Source organism: Oncorhynchus mykiss, chromosome 6, assembly GCF_057628025.1.
Source record: "Oncorhynchus mykiss isolate SJ-2025 chromosome 6, ASM5762802v1, whole genome shotgun sequence".
Classification (NCBI taxonomy): domain Eukaryota; kingdom Metazoa; phylum Chordata; class Actinopteri; order Salmoniformes; family Salmonidae; genus Oncorhynchus; species Oncorhynchus mykiss.
Window position 1 is genome coordinate 12,815,197 of NC_143027.1, and position 20,433 is coordinate 12,835,629.

General features: G+C 43.3%; 1 protein-coding gene across 1 annotated transcript; it reads left to right on the forward strand.

The window, feature by feature from the left end:
* The first annotated feature begins 3,683 nt into the window (after window positions 1-3,683).
* aqp3a (aquaporin 3a) lies at window positions 3,684-14,007 on the forward strand. Its single transcript, XM_021605302.3, has 6 exons — window positions 3,684-4,096; window positions 10,811-10,937; window positions 11,139-11,276; window positions 11,401-11,516; window positions 11,623-11,840; window positions 12,214-14,007. Exons 1-6 carry the CDS (start codon window positions 3,989-3,991, stop codon window positions 12,419-12,421), a joined length of 915 nt encoding a protein of 304 aa, XP_021460977.1. The 5' UTR covers window positions 3,684-3,988; the 3' UTR covers window positions 12,422-14,007.
* The last annotated feature ends 6,426 nt before the right edge of the window (window positions 14,008-20,433 follow it).

A 20,433-nucleotide genomic window follows, 5' to 3' on the forward strand; every position in this document is an offset into this window, starting at 1 on the left:
CACAATTTTGTGCAATTGGTGTTAGCATCGCAGTGCTAGCTGCATCGCAGTGCTAGCTGTGTCACCAGAGATTCTGGGTTTGAGCCCAGGCTCTGTCGCAGCCGGTCGCGACTGGGAGGCCCATGGGGCGGCGCACAATTGGCCCAGAGTCGTCCTGGTTAGGAAGGGTTTGGTCGGCAGGGGTATCCTTGTCTCATCGCGCACTAGCGACTCCTGTGGCGGGCCGGGCACAGTGCACGCTGACCAGGTCGCCAGGTGTACGGTGTTTCCGCCGACACATTGGTGTGGCTGGCTTCCGGGTTGGATGTGTATTGTTTCAAGAAGCAATGTGGCTTGGTTGGGTAATGTTTCAAGGACGCATGGACGCATGGCTCTTGACCTTCGCCTCTCCCGAGTCCGTACGGGAGTTGCAGCGATGAGACAGGACTGTAACCACTACCAATTGGATACCATGAAATTGGGGAGAAAAAAAGGTCTAAAAACAAATATAGAGAACATGAATGTTCACAAAATATGTTTACATACTGAGGAAATTCTAAGGAGAGGCAATATGTTATCCCTAATCAAGCCCCATTGTGGAAATGTAATCATCTTCCATATAATAATGTTTTTTTAGCAACAAACTGGACGCGTGCTCAACAATGGGGAAAAACAGACAGAGTTGACTTAGATTGGTGACAACATGTAAGCAATATTTAAATTAGGATAACCTGACTATAGATGTGGAAAATGAGTGAGGATAACCTGACTATAGATGTGGAAAATGAGTGAGGATAACCTGACTATAGATGTGGAAAATGAGTGAGGATAACCTGACTATAGATGTGGAAAATGAGTGAGGATAACCTGACTATAGATGTGGAAAATGAGTGAGGATAACCTGACTATAGATGTGGAAAATGAGTGAGGATAACCTGACTATAGATGTGGAAAATGATTGAGGACAACCTGACTATAGATGTGGAAAATGAGTAAGGATAATCTGACTATAGATGTTTATTGAAAGCATAAATACATTTGCACAATGAGCGCTTTTCTCTCAAATACTGTACATCGATACAATTGTTTGTTAGCTAGCTAGCACATGTGATCTATATTAGTATTAACATTAAATAATTTAAAACAAAACATGGTATGTAGACCAACAGGCCACTTAAGATTCCCCACATGGCAGTTTCTTGTCAGTCTTGTTAGCAATCTGGCCATCCAGGACTGGATTTTCTGGCAGGTGAGATCAGGCGGGACCATTCTAGCCAATGAGAGGGCAGATACGCGTGTGCGCAACAGCACAAAGTTGTTTTTCTCAAAGTTTCCAGAATGCCAAGGGTATCCACTTATATCAGAACATTTGTAACAGCCTAAACATTATAAAACGTCTATTTGATCAAATAAGCCTCAAGTAATTCAACAATGTCATAGACATTAATACTGAAATGGGCTTGTCTCACAATGACAGATTTTGGGAGGAGTAAATTATTTCGCTTGGCCTCTTCCTCTCTGGTTTTAGTGTTAAGTAATATTTGTCTTTCAAAAAGTCTGAATGACACCTGACGTGTCACAACAAGATAAACACAAACTACATAAACACAATGGAGACCATTATGTGCATCACCACCGCAATGCTTTTCTCATGAGTTAGAGGTAACTGCATACATGGAGTGTGTCTGATAGTGGACGTTGCGAAACAAGTGGGAGGATCAACACAAGTGGGTGTATCGAAACCTAACCCCACAAAGTAGAACTGCACTGTTAGTCACATGTTGTCAACATGTGGTCAACCCTCCATCTGGAGACCTCCTGGGTATTCAGGCTTGGCTTTTGATCCAACCCTGAAACATCCAAGTCTGCTTATCAAGGAACTGTTGAGCAGCTGATGTTTAGGCTACAGTGTGGTTAGACTAGGGCTTGAACAAAAGCCTGCACACCCAGTAGCTCTCCTGGAGGATGATTGCCACCCTTGATATAAAATATTGCACCATTACAACCAAATACTTTAAAAAAATGTATTATTACTTTATTCAATGACTCAGAGATCAAATGGATAAAGTGAGCTACTTCAAATCAAGGTATATAACTCGACATGAATATGTAGATTTTTAAATGATTGATATATGTGTGCCTCCGTTAATTAAATTGATACAAATTATGAAACAAATTTCCATGACTTTTCATGACCTTAAACCCTCATTTTCGATATGTCACGGACAGATTCACAGACTAGTGGCAAATAAAGTTGAACAATTTAAAAAATATGTTTTAACCTTTCTTTAGCTATGCAAGTCAGTTAAGAATAATAATCTCTGGATTAACTATCTAATGTTAGCTAAATGTAGTAATGAATCATTTGGCTACATTTCTTTAAATTTACAATTCTGTGAACGGTATTGTGCAAGTTTTAAATTGACACAGTACCTGTTAGTAAAGGTGTCAGCTAGAGATGACATGCAGGAGCTTGCAGGGATTTGTAGTTTTCCATGATGTCTACTTTGTTGCTAATAAGCATTTTCCAATCTGTTAGTAAATAGAGCCGAATATATTGATAAAAGTCACCTTGTCCTTGAGAGTTTGACATGGTTATCAAAACATCACGCCAGGGAAAGCCTACACGAAACACAGCCCTTTAAGTGTTTCTACAATCCCCGATGGAAAAAAATGGAAAAAAACTGTCTCAGCCTCATTGCAAAATGTGTAGAATAGCATAAGATTAGCTATAAAGCCACAATTTTCTTTCTGCCACCTGGCAACATGTTTAGAATTGCAGGAAATTAGCTCTTCCTCTTCTGAAGTCAAGTCTTCTGATTCTCACACTCTCTCTTCTCCTTTTAGTCCATCCTGTTTCTTTGTTCTGCCTGAAACTTCATCACCATGTACTGTTCCTGCTTTGTCTGGTCTGAATAGAGGTGCCTGTCATTATATCTCTGTAACCGCTCAAAATGTATGCTTCTCACACCAAGAAGCAGTGTGACCCCCTTGTTCAGGAACTAGAGTACATTGCGTTCAACTTAACTGTGAAAGTATAGATTATACAGTATATTATAGATCAATCAGTTCTTGAACAAATATGATGTACCTTGATGTTTTTCTGTTATCTGATATATCCAACATTGCATTTGATATATCAACACAACAGGAAGCCCTACACAGTACATTGTGAAGTAGCAAAACACAAAATGCAGAGTACAAGTAGTCTACTTCAATTCAAACATACATCACACGAGCATGAGTAGAGATACTCAACCTAACACTCACATACACTAAACTATGGCCGTCCCTTTCTTCCCACAAATAACTAAAATACTTTAAACGTTTTAAGTATAGTGGATTTCACGTTTTGTCAGGTAGATCTGAGTGCACTCAACAAACTGCCAGCTTCATTACAGACACCATGCAGGGCCCTGAGGCAGCCGGACTCGTGTCAAGCAAAGGGCTGTCAGACAGTTCTGAGATCTGTTGATGTATTACCAGATGAAAGTATGGTAAGCTCATAAAGCATGTGTAAGGTCTATCCCTATAACTGAGTAAATCTTTGAGTAAATCTGACCTCTATTCAGACCAGACAAAGCAGGAACAACAGAGAAAATGGACAGGCGGAAAGGAGAAGAGAGAGAGTGTGAATCAGAAGAGGCAGAGAGAGAGAAAGAGAGAGTGTTTGGGATTTACAAGGGAGAGACACTGACATCTATAGAGAGAGATTGTGGGAGGGAGAGAGAAGGGAGTGTTCGAGGAGGCTGTCTTTGGCAGGAGTCACAGGAAATCCAGGTCCTATAAGAGACGGAGGCCAGGGCCTCATCCATCACACACACTCAGGAGGACCTACCTACCTACCTACCTACTGTCACCAGACACAGTACAGGAGGCCAGAGCATCAGCCATCACACACATTCAGGAGGACCTACCTACCTACTGTCACCAGACACAGTACAGGAGGCCAGGTCATCAGCCATCACACACACTCAGGAGGACCTACCTTGCCGAGCAGCACTGAACCATGGGAAAACAGAAGATATGGTTGGACAAGCTGGCACGGAACTTCCAGATCCGTAACCTGCTGCTGCGCCAGGCTCTGGCAGAGTGTCTGGGTACCCTCATCCTGGTGGTAAGAGACCCTCTATCTCTCACCACCTTACTCACATTCTCATTCATAATATGTATAGTCAGGTTAGCCTCACTCATTTTCCACATCTATAGTCAGGTTATCCTCACTCATTTTCCACATCTATAGTCAGGTTATCCTCACTCATTTTCCACATCTATAGTCAGGTTATCCTCACTCATTTTCCACATCTATAGTCAGGTTATTCTTACTCATTTTCCACATCTATAGTCAGGTTGTCCTCAATCATTTTCCACATCTATAGTCAGGTTATCCTCACTCATTTTCCACATCTATAGTCAGGTTATCCTCACTCATTTTCCACATCTATAGTCAGGTTATCCTCACTCATTTTCCACATCTATAGTCAGGTTATCCTCACTCATTTTCCACATCTATAGTCAGGTTATCCTCACTCATTTTCCACATCTATAGTCAGGTTATCCTAATTTTCCACATCTATAGTCAGGTTATCCTAATTTTCCACATCTATAGTCAGGTTATCCTCACTCAAGCTTTCCTTGGAAGAGTAGACTGCATGTTTTACTTTCATGATTCTTTGCCACAATAAATATTAGTTTGAGCATATTCATACCTGTATCTCCTTGAAATATGACATTGCAGGTTACATTTTCTTGACTCCTCTTGTCTGTATTAATTCTGAATTAACAGTAACTCGAGTATAGACCATTGTTGTAATGCCAAGATGTGAGAGCGATGGATACTGGTGGATAAGTTCAGCATGGGTTTACAGGTTGTGCTAGACTTTGCACTTGACTTCAAAGTGACGGGAGTCGGGAATGTGAGACTCATATAGGCAGCTGTAAATCACACTCCCTGAGTCTGTACAAAAATATGCTTGCTCTTGTTGGCAAGAACATGGACACATGATACCAGCATAACGATCCAGGATCCTAAGCTCCCCCGACAACCTCATGCCCTTCTGCTGCCATATTTGAGTTTGGTGTGTGTGTGTGTGTGTGTGTGCGCACGGGCATGTTTGTAAATGTGTGTTTGTAAATCTCTGTGTACTTGACACATATTGTGTCTGCCATATTTGTTCCTTTGTTCCATTCTTCATCATGGTGACATGGCACAAGACTTGTTGATATTGAACACTGAGAAATTGCTAGTCTAGAATTCAACATACTGTACATTGTGTGTAAGATGTATGTCCCTGAGGAGACTAAGCAGTGCTTGACTTGGACTGAAATATGTGTCGGTACTAATGTTTTGGTGCCGTTACTGTTTATATTCCGATGCAGAAACTCCACAATACTCTGGAGCTAATATTTTATAGGAGGTGCAGGATCTCAAGCAGTAGAACATTTGAGAGCTTCAATTTAGCACAAAACTATGATATTGTAACAATTTGTTTTTAAAAATAATATTAGGGATGATTGCTTCTTGTTTGCACTTTTGACCGCTGTTGATTGTTTCCCTCTTAGAGTGGCCTCTTCCTAGAAGGACTCATCCCTCCACATCACTCAGCTTTAATAAAACTGACAGATTAAATCTTCCCTCAGTCATTCACATAAAGGAACCCAGACCCTAGGCCATTGGTCACGTTAAATAAAGAAACAAGACAAATTAAACAACCCCTGCTATTTGTATTGTTATCTGGCTCTAGCAGTCAATAGCCACTGAGCACCTAGCGGACAGTTTGGCGAGAATACAACCTGCGGGCGTCTAGGCAGTTAACTTTCACTATTTGGCTCAGAGCGTTGATGGAGGGATCATTCAGTCTTACTCACGGTTGCAGGCTCTTTCACACACGTTTTAAACAACTTTTTTCTTCACTGCTTAATGTTAATGTATGTTATGGGAGGAGGTATTGGGAGTGACAGCGACAACACAATGGGTGAAACGTGAACATGCCAAATGCTCTCCAGGACACAGGTAGACGTCATCTATTGTGCTAACGTCATCAAGTTGTACTAATGACTAAGTAATATAATGAGTGAACAGGTAGGCGTTCTAATGACTGGTTCTCAGGTAGGGAGGAGGAACGAAGGGCAGGGCAGGGTTGTTTATCTCTATGTGTATATGTGTGTTTTTCAGTGTGTGTGTTTTTCAATGTGTGTGTGTGTTTTTCAGTGTGTGTGGTCTTCAGTGTGTGTGTGTGTGTGTGTGCGCATTAGATTTGGCATGCGCACAGCTTCACCCCTATATATGGAGAACAGATCTCTGCATTCTTTACAATTGTATACCTGACTCCAGTTTACACTGAAGAAATAGGAAAAGAGTGAAACTAAACTGAAGTGGTTAATTAGAAGCCTCTGAATGAATGTGGTGTCTCTCCATTTCCAGGTGGTCAGTGGGGAGCCGACAGGCACTCTTTGTCTCTGAAGGTCAGCGGGTGACAGTGACTCTCTATCAGCAGACAGGTCTTTCCTGAGCTCTTACAGGATCACCTGTGTGTGACAGGCGGTTGGACATACAGAACACGTCCTTCAGGCCCCAGCGGTGGTGTGCATGTGCACCGCCCAGGAAACAAGACAGTCCTTACATAAACCCAGGAATTAGGGGGAAAAACAGCAATAATTGTTCTCCTTATATTTCAGCTTCCTTTCTGATATTGTCTGTGTGCTCTGCTTTGCTTAAATCCAAGTGGTGGGAGACCACATACTGCCACACAAAACTACGGCTGACCACCCCCCAAATCACTATCTTCAAACAATGTTCATAGGAGTGCATAACCGCGGGACGTAGTTTGGGGAAGAAATGTGCAGAATAAATGTGCTGAGGACGACTATATCGGTCCTCTAATACAGGACTAGTAAAGGCCCAGTGTTATGGTCCTCTATGTCAGTCCTCTAATACAGGACTAGTAAAGGCTCAGTGTTACCGTCCTCTATGTCAGTCCTCTAATACAGGACTAGTAAAGGCCCAGTGTTATGGTCCTCTATGTCAGTCCTCTAATACAGGACTAGTAAAGGCCCAGTGTTATGGTCCTCTATGTAGGTCCTCTAATATAGGAGTAGTAAAGGCTCAGTGTTATGGTCCTCTATGTCAGTCCTCTAATACAGGACTAGTAAAGGCTCAGTGTTATGGTCCTCTAATACAGGACTAGTAAAGGCTCAGTGTTATGGTCCTCTATGTCAGTCCTCTAATACAGGACTAGTAAAGGCTCAGTGTTATGGTCCTCTATGTCAGTCCTCTAATACAGGACTAGTAAAGGCTCAGTGTTATGGTCCTCTAATACAGGACTAGTAAAGGCCCAGTGTTATGGTCCTCTATGTCAGTCTTCTAATACAGGACTAGTAAAGGCTCAGTGTTATGGTCCTCTAATACAGGACTAGTAAAGGCTCAGTGTTATGGTCCTCTATGTCAGTCCTCTAATACAGGACTAGTAAAGGCTCAGTGTTACCGTCCTCTATGTCAGTCCTCTAATACAGGACTAGTAAAGGCCCAGTGTTATGGTCCTCTATGTCAGTCCTCTAATACAGGACTAGTAAAGGCCCAGTGTTATGGTCCTCTATGTAGGTCCTCTAATACAGGACTAGTAAAGGCTCAGTGTTATGGTCCTCTATGTCAGTCTTCTAATACAGGACTAGTAAAGGCTCAGTGTTATGGTCTTCTAATACAGGACTAGTAAAGGCTCAGTGTTACCGTCCTCTATGTCAGTCCTCTAATACAGGACTAGTAAAGGCCCAGTGTTATGGTCCTCTATGTAGGTCCTCTAATACAGGACTAGTAAAGGTTCAGTGTTATGGTCCTCTATATCAGTCCTCTAATACAGGACTAGTAAAGGCTCAGTGTTATGGTCCTCTATATCAGTCCTCTAATACAGGACTAGTAAAGGCCCAGTGTTATGGTCCTCTATATCAGTCCTCTAATACAGGACTAGTAAAGGCTCAGTGTTATGGTCCTCTATATCAGTCCTCTAATACAGGACTAGTAAAGGCCCAGTGTTATGGTCCTCTATGTCAGTCTTCTAATACAGGACTAGTAAAGGCTCAGTGTTATGGTCTTCTAATACAGGACTAGTAAAGGCTCAGTGTTACCGTCCTCTATGTCAGTCCTCTAATACAGGACTAGTAAAGGCCCAGTGTTATGGTCCTCTATGTAGGTCCTCTAATACAGGACTAGTAAAGGCTCAGTGTTATGGTCCTCTATATCAGTCCTCTAATACAGGACTAGTACAAAACAGTTCAGCTGATAATACAAGTGGAATATAAAAATACTTGCTTGGTATATGTTTTCCAGTTTCTAGAAATACTTTGCAAATGCAACTTATTTCTATGTGAAAACTGACGCTCTGATCCACAGCAACTTACAGTAGTGACCGCATGCATTTGGGAATCAAACCCACAACCCGAGCATTGCAAGCACCATGCTCTACTAACTGAGCCACATCATCACATACCACTTGATGTCTCAATGTACTCAATTACTGTATTGTCCATTGTTTTTCTTCATGGTGATGGAAAGTCTACAGGTACAAACCTAGATGACCAGCCTATGTACAATACAGTAATGTACATGTACAGTAAGTGGTTTGTAAGGATGGTCAATTAATACTGCACAAAAAGTGGTTGTTTTCCATGTTATTTTATCAAGAAAAACATTTCATTTGATGCAGATGTTTTGTGTCTTTGTCCATGACTGCACTATTGGATGTAGTTGTTTGGGACAGGGTTTTGTTCTTTCTGGATTCCAGTAGAATGACAATAGCAGAGAAGGGGACAGAGAAACAACTCTCACTATTCCAACTATTGAATCCTGCTAGATATACTGTTCCTAATTTTACAACTACCTTTTTTTGGCAAGGCAGTGATGCTGTTTTTGTTGTTGCCTGCTCTACAGAGGTCTATATTAGTCCCCGAATACCAGTAAAGGCCCAGTGCACTACTTTTGTAAAATAATGTTGTAAAAAAAAATAATACTTTTTACATTTTTTATTACTATATATTTTTGTGGGGGGATTTTTCAGGTTGTGCTGCAGCACCCTCAGCACCCCTACTTCCTGCGGCTATGTAGGAGTGGCTCTGTGATGGAAAGAGTATGGTGACTTCTTCAAACTTCACCTGTCCTTTTGTCCAAAAAAACTTTTTTCATGTATAGTGTTGTTTGAAAAGACTGACGCCGTCTAAAGCTATCTGAGGTTTCCTGTCTATGTGACTCTACCACCCTCAAACCCTCCCTACCTCCGTACCTCCCTACCTCCAGTGCTGTTGGCTAAAAGGGATACCTGGGTGAACAGGTCTATCGCTAAACATAATGTTGCTGTATGAGGACACAGCATAAACTGCCTGACATTCTGGTGAGTGATTGCATAATGCAGTCATGCAATGTCATGGCGTAATGCTGTCATGACTTGCTGTCGCTATCACCAACAAGCCATTTAGACAGCTGGGATTTAGGTGATTCATTCTGATAGATGCTGTCTTTTTGAGTCATTTCTCACTGTGTCATGAAACTTCAAACGATTCCGAGAATAACCTTTCGGTGTAATTTGATCTGGCTAATTCAGTCGACTCTTTGGCACCATACTGACAAGTTATCAGATGCCGTTGACATTTAACTACATGTCTAAAGATGTAGTGTCCCTGAAGTATTTTTCCACCGAGTTGGAAGCATGAGGCCCTCTGGTCTCATCGGGAGTTTAGACTGGGCTCAGTGATGTTGAACCTCTGCTAGACGCCAAGACCTTTATCGAGAGCCTCACAACTAACCTCAACGTATGTGCCCTGCTGGTCTCAGTGGAATGCATTCACTCCAGGGGGCCTTGCGACTGGATCCCATTTCAATCTTTAAGGTGTCCAGTTTCACTTACAGTGATTTCACACCGCTTCTGACCTGTGCTGACCTTCAGGGATGACAAATCTAGGATATCCGTTTGAACACTGAACAAAAATATACATGCTACATTTTTGCTGAGTTACAGTTAAATCAGTCAATTTAAATAAATTCATTAGTCCCTAATCTATGGATTTCACATGACTGGGCAGGGACACAGCCATGGATTGGCCTGGAAGGGATAGACCCACCCATTTGGGAGCGAGGTCCAACCAGTGGGGAGCCATGCCCAGCCAATCAGAATAAGTTTTTCTCCCTCAGACGGATGTGGAGGTCCTTGGCTGGTGTGGTTACACATGGTCTGCGGTTGTGAGGCCGGTTGGATATACTGCCAAATTCTCTAAAATAACTTTGGTGGTGGCTTATTAACATTCAATTATCTTGCAACAGCTCTGTTGGACATTCCTGCTGTCAGCACGCCAATTCCACGCTCCCTCAAAACTTGAGACATCTGTGGCATTGTGTTGTCACAAAACTGCACATTTTAGAGTGGCCTTTTATTGTCTCCAGCACAAGGTGCACCTGTGTAATGATCATGCTGTTTAATCAGCTTCTTGATATGCCACACCTGTCAGGTGGATGTATTATCTTGTCAAAGGAGAAATGCTCACTAACAGGGATGTAAACAAATTTGTTCTCCAAATTTGAGAGAAATTATCTTTTTGTGCATGGGATCCTTTATTTCAGAAGAAAATGGGACCAACACTTTACATGTTGAGTTGATATTTTTGTTCAGTATATATAATTTATAATTACAAAGCCATTTGATGCACAAAACTTGAGTGACTATTGCAGTGTGTTAACAATGCAAGGTGTATATTTGGCTGTGCTCTGGAATTACACACCTAGCGATGTTGACGCTCAATTTTTGTTGGTACTCATGTTATACTTTTCGTCTCTCCCCTCTCTTGACAGATGTTTGGTTGTGGTGCGGTGGCTCAGCTGGTGCTTAGTGGAGGATCTCATGGCATGTTCCTCACCGTGAACTTTGCTTTCGGCTTCGCTGCCACCCTAGGGATCCTGGTCTGTGGCCAAGTATCAGGTACGCACATCATATGATTAGGTGTATAGGTTCTCCTTGAACAGATTTGATCCCATGAGTTGTTCTAAGGCTCAACCTATAATAGTCATGTGTTCTTCTGCCTGATAAATGACTGTGTTGCAGTGTTGGAAAGGTACTTCCTTTTGGAGAGAAGCCGTCCTGCTTTAATGTTAACAATCTCTCAACATGTGTTATTCCCAGGAGGCCATCTAAACCCGGCGGTGACCTTCGCCCTCTGCCTGCTTGGGAGAGAACGCTGGAGAAAGTTCCCAATGTACTTTGCCTTCCAGACACTGGGCGCTTTCCTGGGCTCCGGGATCATCTTTGGCCTGTACTTTGGTGAGTCCTCTGACATGTCCAGGGATGGAACTGATGCATCCATTGGAGGAATCAGTGTATAGTGTAACACCTTGTTAAAGTTGATGTTATCTCATGATGTTGTCTGTGTGTAATCTCCTCACAGACGCTCTGTGGGGCTTTGCTGGAAAGCTCATCGTTACCGGGCCCAACGCCACTGCTGGCATCTTCGCCACCTACCCTGGCGAACATCTCAACCTGCTCAATGGCTTCTTTGACCAGGTTAGCATCTTCCTTCTGCATACAACCCCCAAACTGATTAGGTCAGGGAACAGAACTACTAGTGTATTGGGAATTCTCCATGTTAATGGAAGTGTCTCTATCGCAGGTGATTGGCACGGCGGCGTTGGTCGTGTGTATCCTGGCTATCGTAGACCCCTACAACAACCCCATCCCCCAGGGCCTGGAGGCCTTCACGGTGGGCTTCGTGGTGCTGGTCATTGGCCTGTCCATGGGCTTCAACTCCGGCTACGCCGTCAATCCTGCCAGGGACCTGGGGCCTCGTCTCTTCACCTCCCTGGCAGGCTGGGGCACCGAGGTCTTCACGTGAGTCCTCCCACAATCCTGTACACCTTTCTGCATTATTCTAGTTGCCTCCTCATCTCTCTGCTGGTCTTCACACCTCTTCTTATGTATCCTAGCACTATACATCTACCCCTCTGTTGAAAATCCTGGTTCGGGCTTTGTGCGTTATTGATATGCAGATGAGACAAAATGGGAGATGGTAATGATGGAACAAACAGATAAAAGCAGAGGATGCCAAGATTAAGAATATATCTTTCTCCTGTCTCTTGTGTAATCCGTGTCTTTGCTTCTCTCTCTCTCTCGCTCTCTCGCTCTCTCTCTCTCTCTCTCTCTCTCTCTCTCTCTCTCTCTCTCTCTCTCTCTCTCTCTCTCTCTCTCTCTCTGGTCCTCACAGTGCCGGTAAGTGCTGGTTCCTGGTGCCCATCTTTGCCCCGTTTATAGGCTCCACCTTTGGGGTGATAGTCTATCAGCTGATGGTGGGCTACCATCAAGAGGGAGAGGCTCGCGACAAGAAGAGGAGGGAGGATGAGGAGAAAGAGGAAGTCAGAGTCAGACTCACTAATATCACCAAAAAGGATGCCCTAAAGGAAGAGATGGTATGAGTCTCTTAACCTACCACTCTCCAGCAGCCTTCACTCCCCACCACTACCACCACTACTACTACCACTACTACTACCACCACCACCACCACTACTACCACCACCACTACTATCACCACAACCACCACCATCACCACAACCACCACCACTACTACCATCACCACCACCACCGACACCAACACTACTACCATCACCACCACCACTACTACCTACCACCATCACCACCACCACCACCACCACCACCACCACCACTACTACCATCACCACCACTACTACTACCACCATCACCACCACTACTACCACCATCACCACCACCACCACTACCAACCCCACCACTACAAGCATCCTGTACCCCTAAAGCGAGTCCCAGTGGGGGGTACCGTCTCCTGGAGGGCCGGTGGGTCCCTCACCATCCTTGACTCTGACAGCTGTGTGTCTGTAAGGAGACAAATACAGCACACACATGCACAATGGACCACAGTCTTTTCCATAGCATCAGCATCGCTCCAGTATATTTAGCTCTAGGCTTCCTTTGTCTTACATTGCAGCTTAATCGTGTCCTTAAGTAAAAAGGGTGAATGTCATGACTCAAACAGAATTATATTAATTCTAAACGTTTAGAAACAATGGAAGTTTATATCCTAATATCTTTAGGGCTACTGTTTGAAATGTTTGCTCTGTTTTATACTGATTGTATGTGTCTCAGAGGAGGCTGGTGGGAGGAGCTGTAGGAGGATGGCCTATTGTAATGGCTGGAATGGAATTAATGGAACGATATCCAACACATCAAACATATGAAAACTACATGTAGTTGACTCCCTTCCATCAATTCCATTCCAGCCATTACAATGAGCCCGTTCGTCTATTGCTCCTCCCACCAGCCTCCTCTGATGTGCCACGACCAGAGTACTGGAATTTCTAAAATGTCAATGTCAACATTCCTCTCACAAGGAAATGCCTGCTTTTTCTTGTTACGGAAATTGAAGGAATACCTTCAAACAGTGAACATAGGTTGAATTTAAGCAGATGTTTTCCTGGTTAGAGGAAAGAGAACACCTCTCTATGGGATAGGTAGTGTGATAATGACTTTTGATTAATGCTTGTTATGTCATTACATGTAATACAGACTGTATACTGTCTATCTGTTGGCAAGGTAACAAGACTACAACCAGAAAACAGTCCGTTCTGTATATCTTATTGTTCAGAGAGTTAACAACTAGCTAGCTGTGAAGTGTTCAAGCAGTATACTTTGATTGTTTCATGGCAACACAGCCTTCTGACCTCTCATTGGAGTGATGAAAACCACCGTTCTTCTTTCCTTCATCAGCTCTTGGGTTTCTCACCATATAAAAACAATTGAGATTCATTGATTTGATTCATTTTCATTGGGTTTGATTGCCAACACTTTTTGCTTGTAAATATTTGCAGTATTTAAACCTGTCAATAAAACCACTGCCATATGTGCCTTGTGTCAGTAACACGTTGCTAGGGTTCTAATGACTGTGCCCTAAGGCCTTTGGTATATTGTTAGTTGGGTCAGGAGTATTTTTTTGTACTATCATTATAATAAAGTTATGTTATGGTTTAAATATGGTTCATGATATGAGGTTTCATGTCTTGTCCTGTTCTCTTCTCCTTCTCCACACACGCATGCACACACTCACGCACACACTCATGCACACCCACCTTTGTACTTTAAAAAAAATGGCCACACCCTCCCCACTCATTCAATTAACTCAACAACAAAAATTAACCACAAATAACTATAACTGTAGCGATACTGTGTTTATAAATGTGGATATCAACATTGCCCCAGCATGGTTTTGTAGTAGAGTCCATGCCAAGCAGGGCTAAGGGCCAGAAGGTTGCGAGTTCACAGACCACCATGGACGAGCTCACTCTCCCTGCCTGTTTCAGTACACTACGTAGTAATTTGCATATACCTTATCCATTTCCCTCCCCCATATCCCAATTTGTGCCACCCATGAGTGAGAAACCTAGGCTCCCAAAACACACAAATAATTAATACTCACATGGGTTGTCATGGCTAATGACCACCGCAGAGAGGATGACTGTTCTAGGGTGGAAGTTTGTCATTGGGTTAGCTGAAACTTTGAAATTGATGATTCAAGAGGAACAACCAAACGGTCCCAGAGTTTTAGCAAGCACCACCCTCGCGGCCCTTTTAAAATATTAAGGTATTTTTTCCTGATTTTTAATCATCAAATCAATAATCATCAAAACATCAAATCCAATCACATTTTTTTAATCAAATTGCATTGGTCACATACAGACATTTAGCAGATGTTTTTGCGGGTGTAGTGAAATGCTTGTCCCCCTAGCTCCAACAGTGCAGTAATATTTAACAATTCACGCTATTATTGTGTCATCACTTTTATCAATTTTTAAAATGTTTTTTTTTACTGTTTTTTTATCCATAACATTTTAAGTGGATCTAACAAGTTTCATGCCTTTTGACATATTATCATGTTATTATTGTGTTATTTCATGTCATAACTTTTATCCACTTTTAAACAGCTGCTTTTACTCCCACTGGTATTTGATTTGTATCCCCTTATGGAGAAGCACAGGGTCTGCCAGCTTTAAAGAACTCTACACTGAAAATGCATACACAAAAAATAGGTGCTTAAACCTAAAAGGGTTCTTTGGCTGTCCTCATAGGAGAACCCTTTGAAGTAACCTCTTTGGTTCCAAGTAGAACCCTTTTAATTCCAGGTAGAACCCTTTTGGTTTCCATGTAGAACCCTTTCCATAGAGAGGGTTCTACCTGGAACCACACAGGCTTCTACCAATAACCAAAAAGGGTTCTCCTATGAGGACAGCCGAAGAACCCTTTCGGAACACTTCTAAGAGTGTACGTACCTGGAGTGAACTTTTAATACATGCATACCGACCCAGAGTGGATTCTCAATCATATTCATTTAATACATGCATACCTACCTGCAGTGACTTATTAGAAAAATATATACGTATATATATATATATATATATATATATATATATATATATATATATATATATATCTATTAAAACATGCATACCTAGTCAGAAAAGCCTTAAACAGGAAAACCTACACCAATACTTACCCGAATACTGACCTGAGTTCCGAACCGCAGTGTACCAGCTGTGTTGCTGCTCGGGAGAAGACCTGTGTGTAATCCTGTTGAACAGTGGAAACACAAACACAATCAAGATCAACAACATCCACAACCACTCAACCAACTACTCACAATCACAGAGCACCGCACCCTCTCAGCATCCTGAAGAGCATCCCCTATTTATTTTTTGGTATTTTACCCTCTTTTTCTCCCCATTTTCAGTCTTGTCTCATTACTGCAACTCCCCAACGGGCTCGGGAGGCAATGGTTGAGTCATGTGTCCTCCTGCTTAATCCGGACGCCAGCCGGACCAATGTGTTGGAGGAAACACCGTTCACCTGACGACTGAGGTCAGCCTGCAGGCGCCCGGCCCGCCACAAGGAATCTCTAGAGCGCGTTGAGCCAAATAAAGCACCCCCGGTCAAACCCTCCACTAACCTGGACGACGCTGGGCCAATTGTGCACCTCGGTATGGGACTCACAGCCAGATGTGATACAGCCCACGATTGAACCCGGATCTGTAGTGATGCCTCTAGCAGTGCCTTAGACCACAGCATTGCCTTAGACCACAGCATTGCCTTAGACCACAGCAGTGCCTTAGACCACAGCATTGCCTTAGACCGCTGCAGTGCCTTAGACCACAGCATTCATTGCCTTAGACCACAGCAGTGCCTTAGACCACAGCATTGCCTTAGACCACAGCAGTGCCTTAGACCACAGCATTGCCTTAGACCACAGCAGTGCCTTAGACCGCAGCAGTGCCTTAGACCGCAGCAGTGCCTTAGACCACAGCAGTGCCTTAGACCACAGGAGTGCATTAGACCACAGCATTGCCTTAGACCACAGCATTGCCTTAGACCGCAGCGGTGCCTTAGACCGCAGCGGTGCCTTAGACCGCAGCGGTGCCTTAGACCACAGCATTGCCTTACACCGCAGCAGTGCCTTAGACCACAGCAGTGCCTTAGACCACAGCATTGCCTTAGACCACAGCAGTGCCTTAAACCACAGCAGTGCTTTAGACCACAGCAGTGCTTTAGACCACAGCAGTGCCTTAGACCGCTGCGCCACTCGGGAGGCCATATTTTCTATTTCTAATAAAGATATTAAATCCCTCCCCCAACCCAAACCGTTACCCTAAACCAGGTCTGTATCCTATTCCTAACCCTACCCCCTAAACCTTACCCTAAACCGGGTTTGTATCCCCTACCGAACCCCTCCCTCCTTTTTCACGTTTTCTTCTTTATTTTTCTTCTTTACATTCAATTATCCAATTTAAGTTTGATTAAAATCAAGTTGCAGATGACAAAAAGAGAACTCCAACTCCCCCCCCGAAACCCCACCTTATCCCTTGCCACAAACCTCACCCTAGACTAGACAGCCACTGACAAGAGGGGTAGAAAAGGTCTGGAAGCCCTGAGCTATCCCTACAAGCCCAAGTCTCCTTACCTATTTAAAGGTAGGGCCAGCTTCAGGCATAAGCTACATAAGCAGTAGCTTAGGGCTACCGATCTCAAACACTATAGTAAATACTACAGTAATGTCTGCCAAAACACTACAGTAAATACCACAGTTTACTAATGTCTGCCAAAATACTACAATCCACAAAAACACACACGAAAAAACACTACATTAATTACTATACTAATTACTTATGCCTAACCCTAACCTTAAATGAAGACAAAAAAGCTAAAAAAATATATTTAAAAGTCTTCCAATTTTCACTTTGTGGCTGTAGAATCTGACTTTGTGGGTCTAGAAGTTAGTGGAAACCACTCACCAGGGTATCAATGTTTTCATTTGCAATTAACGTTTACCACATTATAATGACTTCATGGTATTGATCAAATGAAGCCTAGTTTGTTCTAAAGTAACTTTAATACACTGAAACTGTACTTGTATATTCGTGTGAGAGGGGTAGCTAAACGTTCATGTTTGATATGCTAATGTTACTAGCCAGCATAGCTATCTAGCTGTATTATTGTCTTGCAAGCTCAATGTGTGTAGGAACAAGAAAATAAACCTCTTACTTGTTTGCACAGGCTTGTGAATTGTTGCATTATTCAAGAGTGTAATATGGCTTTGCATTATTCAAGAGTGTAGCTAGCTAATATATTTTAGAGGAAAAGTTGCTTGCATTGTTGATTAGTTTGCAAGCTTACTGGCTACTGTGATAATGATATTTACGGTAAATTTGGAGCTGCAGATCAAGAATGTCACTTTGCCAGCCACAACGGAAAGGAAGACAAGGATTTAATGTCAATTGAAAAGTTTATGTACACATTATGTAAATTGAAATCTTGCTGCGCTGCATTTCCTTAAATAATGTTAATCAATGAGAATAGCCTCCTCGATTGGTAGACTATATTGATCTGTGACATACTTTGCGTGCGGAAAAGCATAGTTCATAAGGGAAGTACTAAAACACCTTGATAGAGGAGGCGCATGCAAGCAGATGAGGAAATGTGTCTAGGATGGAAGGCATTACACTCTATATGCAAAAGTATGTGGACACCGATTCAAATGAGTGGATTCAGCTACTTCAGCCACATCTGTTGCTGAAAGTTGTATAAAATAGAGCACACAGGTCAGCCGTGAATTCGTAGGCCACACAATCTCACAGAACGGGACCCCCGAGTGCTGAAGCGCGTAGCGCATAGAAATCATATGTCCTTGTTTGCAACACTAAATACTGTGTTCCAAACTGCTTCTGGACGCAACGTCAGCACAATAATTGTTCAACGGGAGCTTCAGCAATGCGAAGTGTCGGCTGGAGTGGTGTAAAGACTCTGGAGAGGTCTGACAGACAAATCTAGGTCTGGAAGATGCCAAACTGTAAAGTTTGGTGGAGGAGGAATAATGGTCTGGGGCTGTTTTTCACGGTATGCCCCTTAGTTCCGGTGTAGGGAAATCTTAACGCTAGAGCATACAATGTTATTCTAGATGACTTTGTGCTTTTAACTTTTGGGCAACAGTTTGGGAAAAGCCCATTCCTGTTTAAGCATGACAACAACCCTGTGGACAAAGCGAGGTCCATACAGAATTGGTTTGTCGAGATCGGTGTGGAGAAACTTGACTGGCCTTCACAGAGCCCTGACCTCAACCCCATCGAACACCATTGGGATGAATTGGAACGCCGACTGCGAGCCAGGCCTAATCGCCCAACATCACTGGCCGACCTCACTAATGCTCTTGCGGCTGAACAGAAGCAAGCAATGTTCCAACATCTAGTAGAAAGCGAAAAGCCTTCACAGAAGAGTGGAGGCTGTTATAGAAGCAAAGGGGGGACCAACTCCATATTAATGCCCATAACTTTGGAATGAGATGTTCAACGAGCTGTCCACATACATTTGGTCATATAGTGAAGGCCAGCATCTAGAAGGCCAGCATCGCCTCTTCACGGTTGACGTTGAGACTGGTGTTTTGCGGGTACTAAACTCAGCAATAAAATAAACGTCCCTTTTTCAGGACCCTGTCTTTCAAAGAAAATTCATAAAAATCATAGATCTTCATTGTAAACAATTAATAAACATGCACCTGTGGAACAGTTGTTAAGACACTAACAGTTTACACACAGTAAGCAATTAAGGTCACAGTTATGAAAACTTAGGACACTTAGGCCTTTCTACTGACTCTGAAAAACACCAAAAGAAAGATGCCCAGGGTCCATGCTCATCTGCCTGAACATGCCTTAGGCATGCTGCAAGGAGGCATGAGGACTGCAGATGTGGCCAGGGAAATAAATTGCAATGTCCGTACTGTGAGACGCCTACAACAGCGCTACAGGGAGACAGAATGGACAGCCGATCGTTCTCGCAGTGGCAGACCACGTGTAACAACACCTGCACAGGATCGATACATCCGAACATCACACCTGCGGGACAGGTACAGGATAGCAACAACAACTGCCCGTGTTACACCAGGAATGCACAATCCCTCCATCAGTGCTCAGACTGTACTCAATAGGCTGAGAGAGGCTGGACTGAGGGCTTGTAGGCATGTTGTAAGGCAGGTCCTCACCAGACATCACCGGCAACAAGGTCGCCTATGGGCACAAACCCATCGTCGCTGGACCAGACAGGACTGGCAAAAAGTGCTCTTCACTGACGAGTCTCGGTTTTGTCTCACCAGGGGTGATGGTCGGATTCACGTTTATCGTCATAGGAATGAGCGTTACACCGAGGCCTGTACTCTGGAGCAGGATCGATTTGGAGGTTGAGGGTCCGTCATGGTCTGGGGCGATGTGTCACAGCATCATCGGACTGAGCTTGTTGTCATTGCAGGCAATCTCAACGCTGTGCATTACAGGGAAGACATCCTCCTCCCTCATGTGGTACCCTTCCTGCAGGCTCATCCTGACATGACCCTCCAGCATGACAATGCCCATACTGCTCGTTCTGTGTGTGATTTCCTGCAAGACAGGAATGTCAGTGTTCTTCCATGGCCAGCGAAGAGCCCGGATCTCATTCCTATTGAGCACGTCTGGGACCTGTTGGATCGGAGGGTGAGGGCTAGGGCCATTCCCCCCAGAAATGTCTGGGAACTTGCAGATGCCACAGTGGAAGAGTGGGGTAACATCTCATAGCAAGAACTGGCAAATCTGGTGCAGTCCATGATGAGGAGATGCACTGCAGTACTTAATGCAGCTGGTGCCACACCAGATACTGACTGTTACTTTAGATTCGGACCCTCCCTTTGTTCAGGGACACATTATTCCATTTCTGTTAGCCACATGTCTGTTGAACTTGCTCAGTTTATGTCTGAGTTGTTGAATCTTGTTATGGTCATTCAAATATTTAGTTATGTTAAGTTTGCTGAAAATGTACGCAGTTGACAGTGAGAGAACATTTATTTTTTTGCAGAGTTTATTTAATGAAGCTGCCAGTTGAGGACTTGTGA

Excerpts from the sequence above, each read along its gene's own strand:
- aqp3a (XM_021605302.3), top strand. The coding sequence starts at position 3,989 with ATGGGAAAACAGAAGATATGGTTGGACAAGCTGGCACGGAACTTCCAG. Across the intron at positions 10,938-11,138 it reads GGTCTGTGGCCAAGTATCAG|GAGGCCATCTAAACCCGGCG; the intron begins GTACGCACATCA and ends TGTTATTCCCAG. Across the intron at positions 11,277-11,400 it reads CATCTTTGGCCTGTACTTTG|ACGCTCTGTGGGGCTTTGCT; the intron begins GTGAGTCCTCTG and ends ATCTCCTCACAG.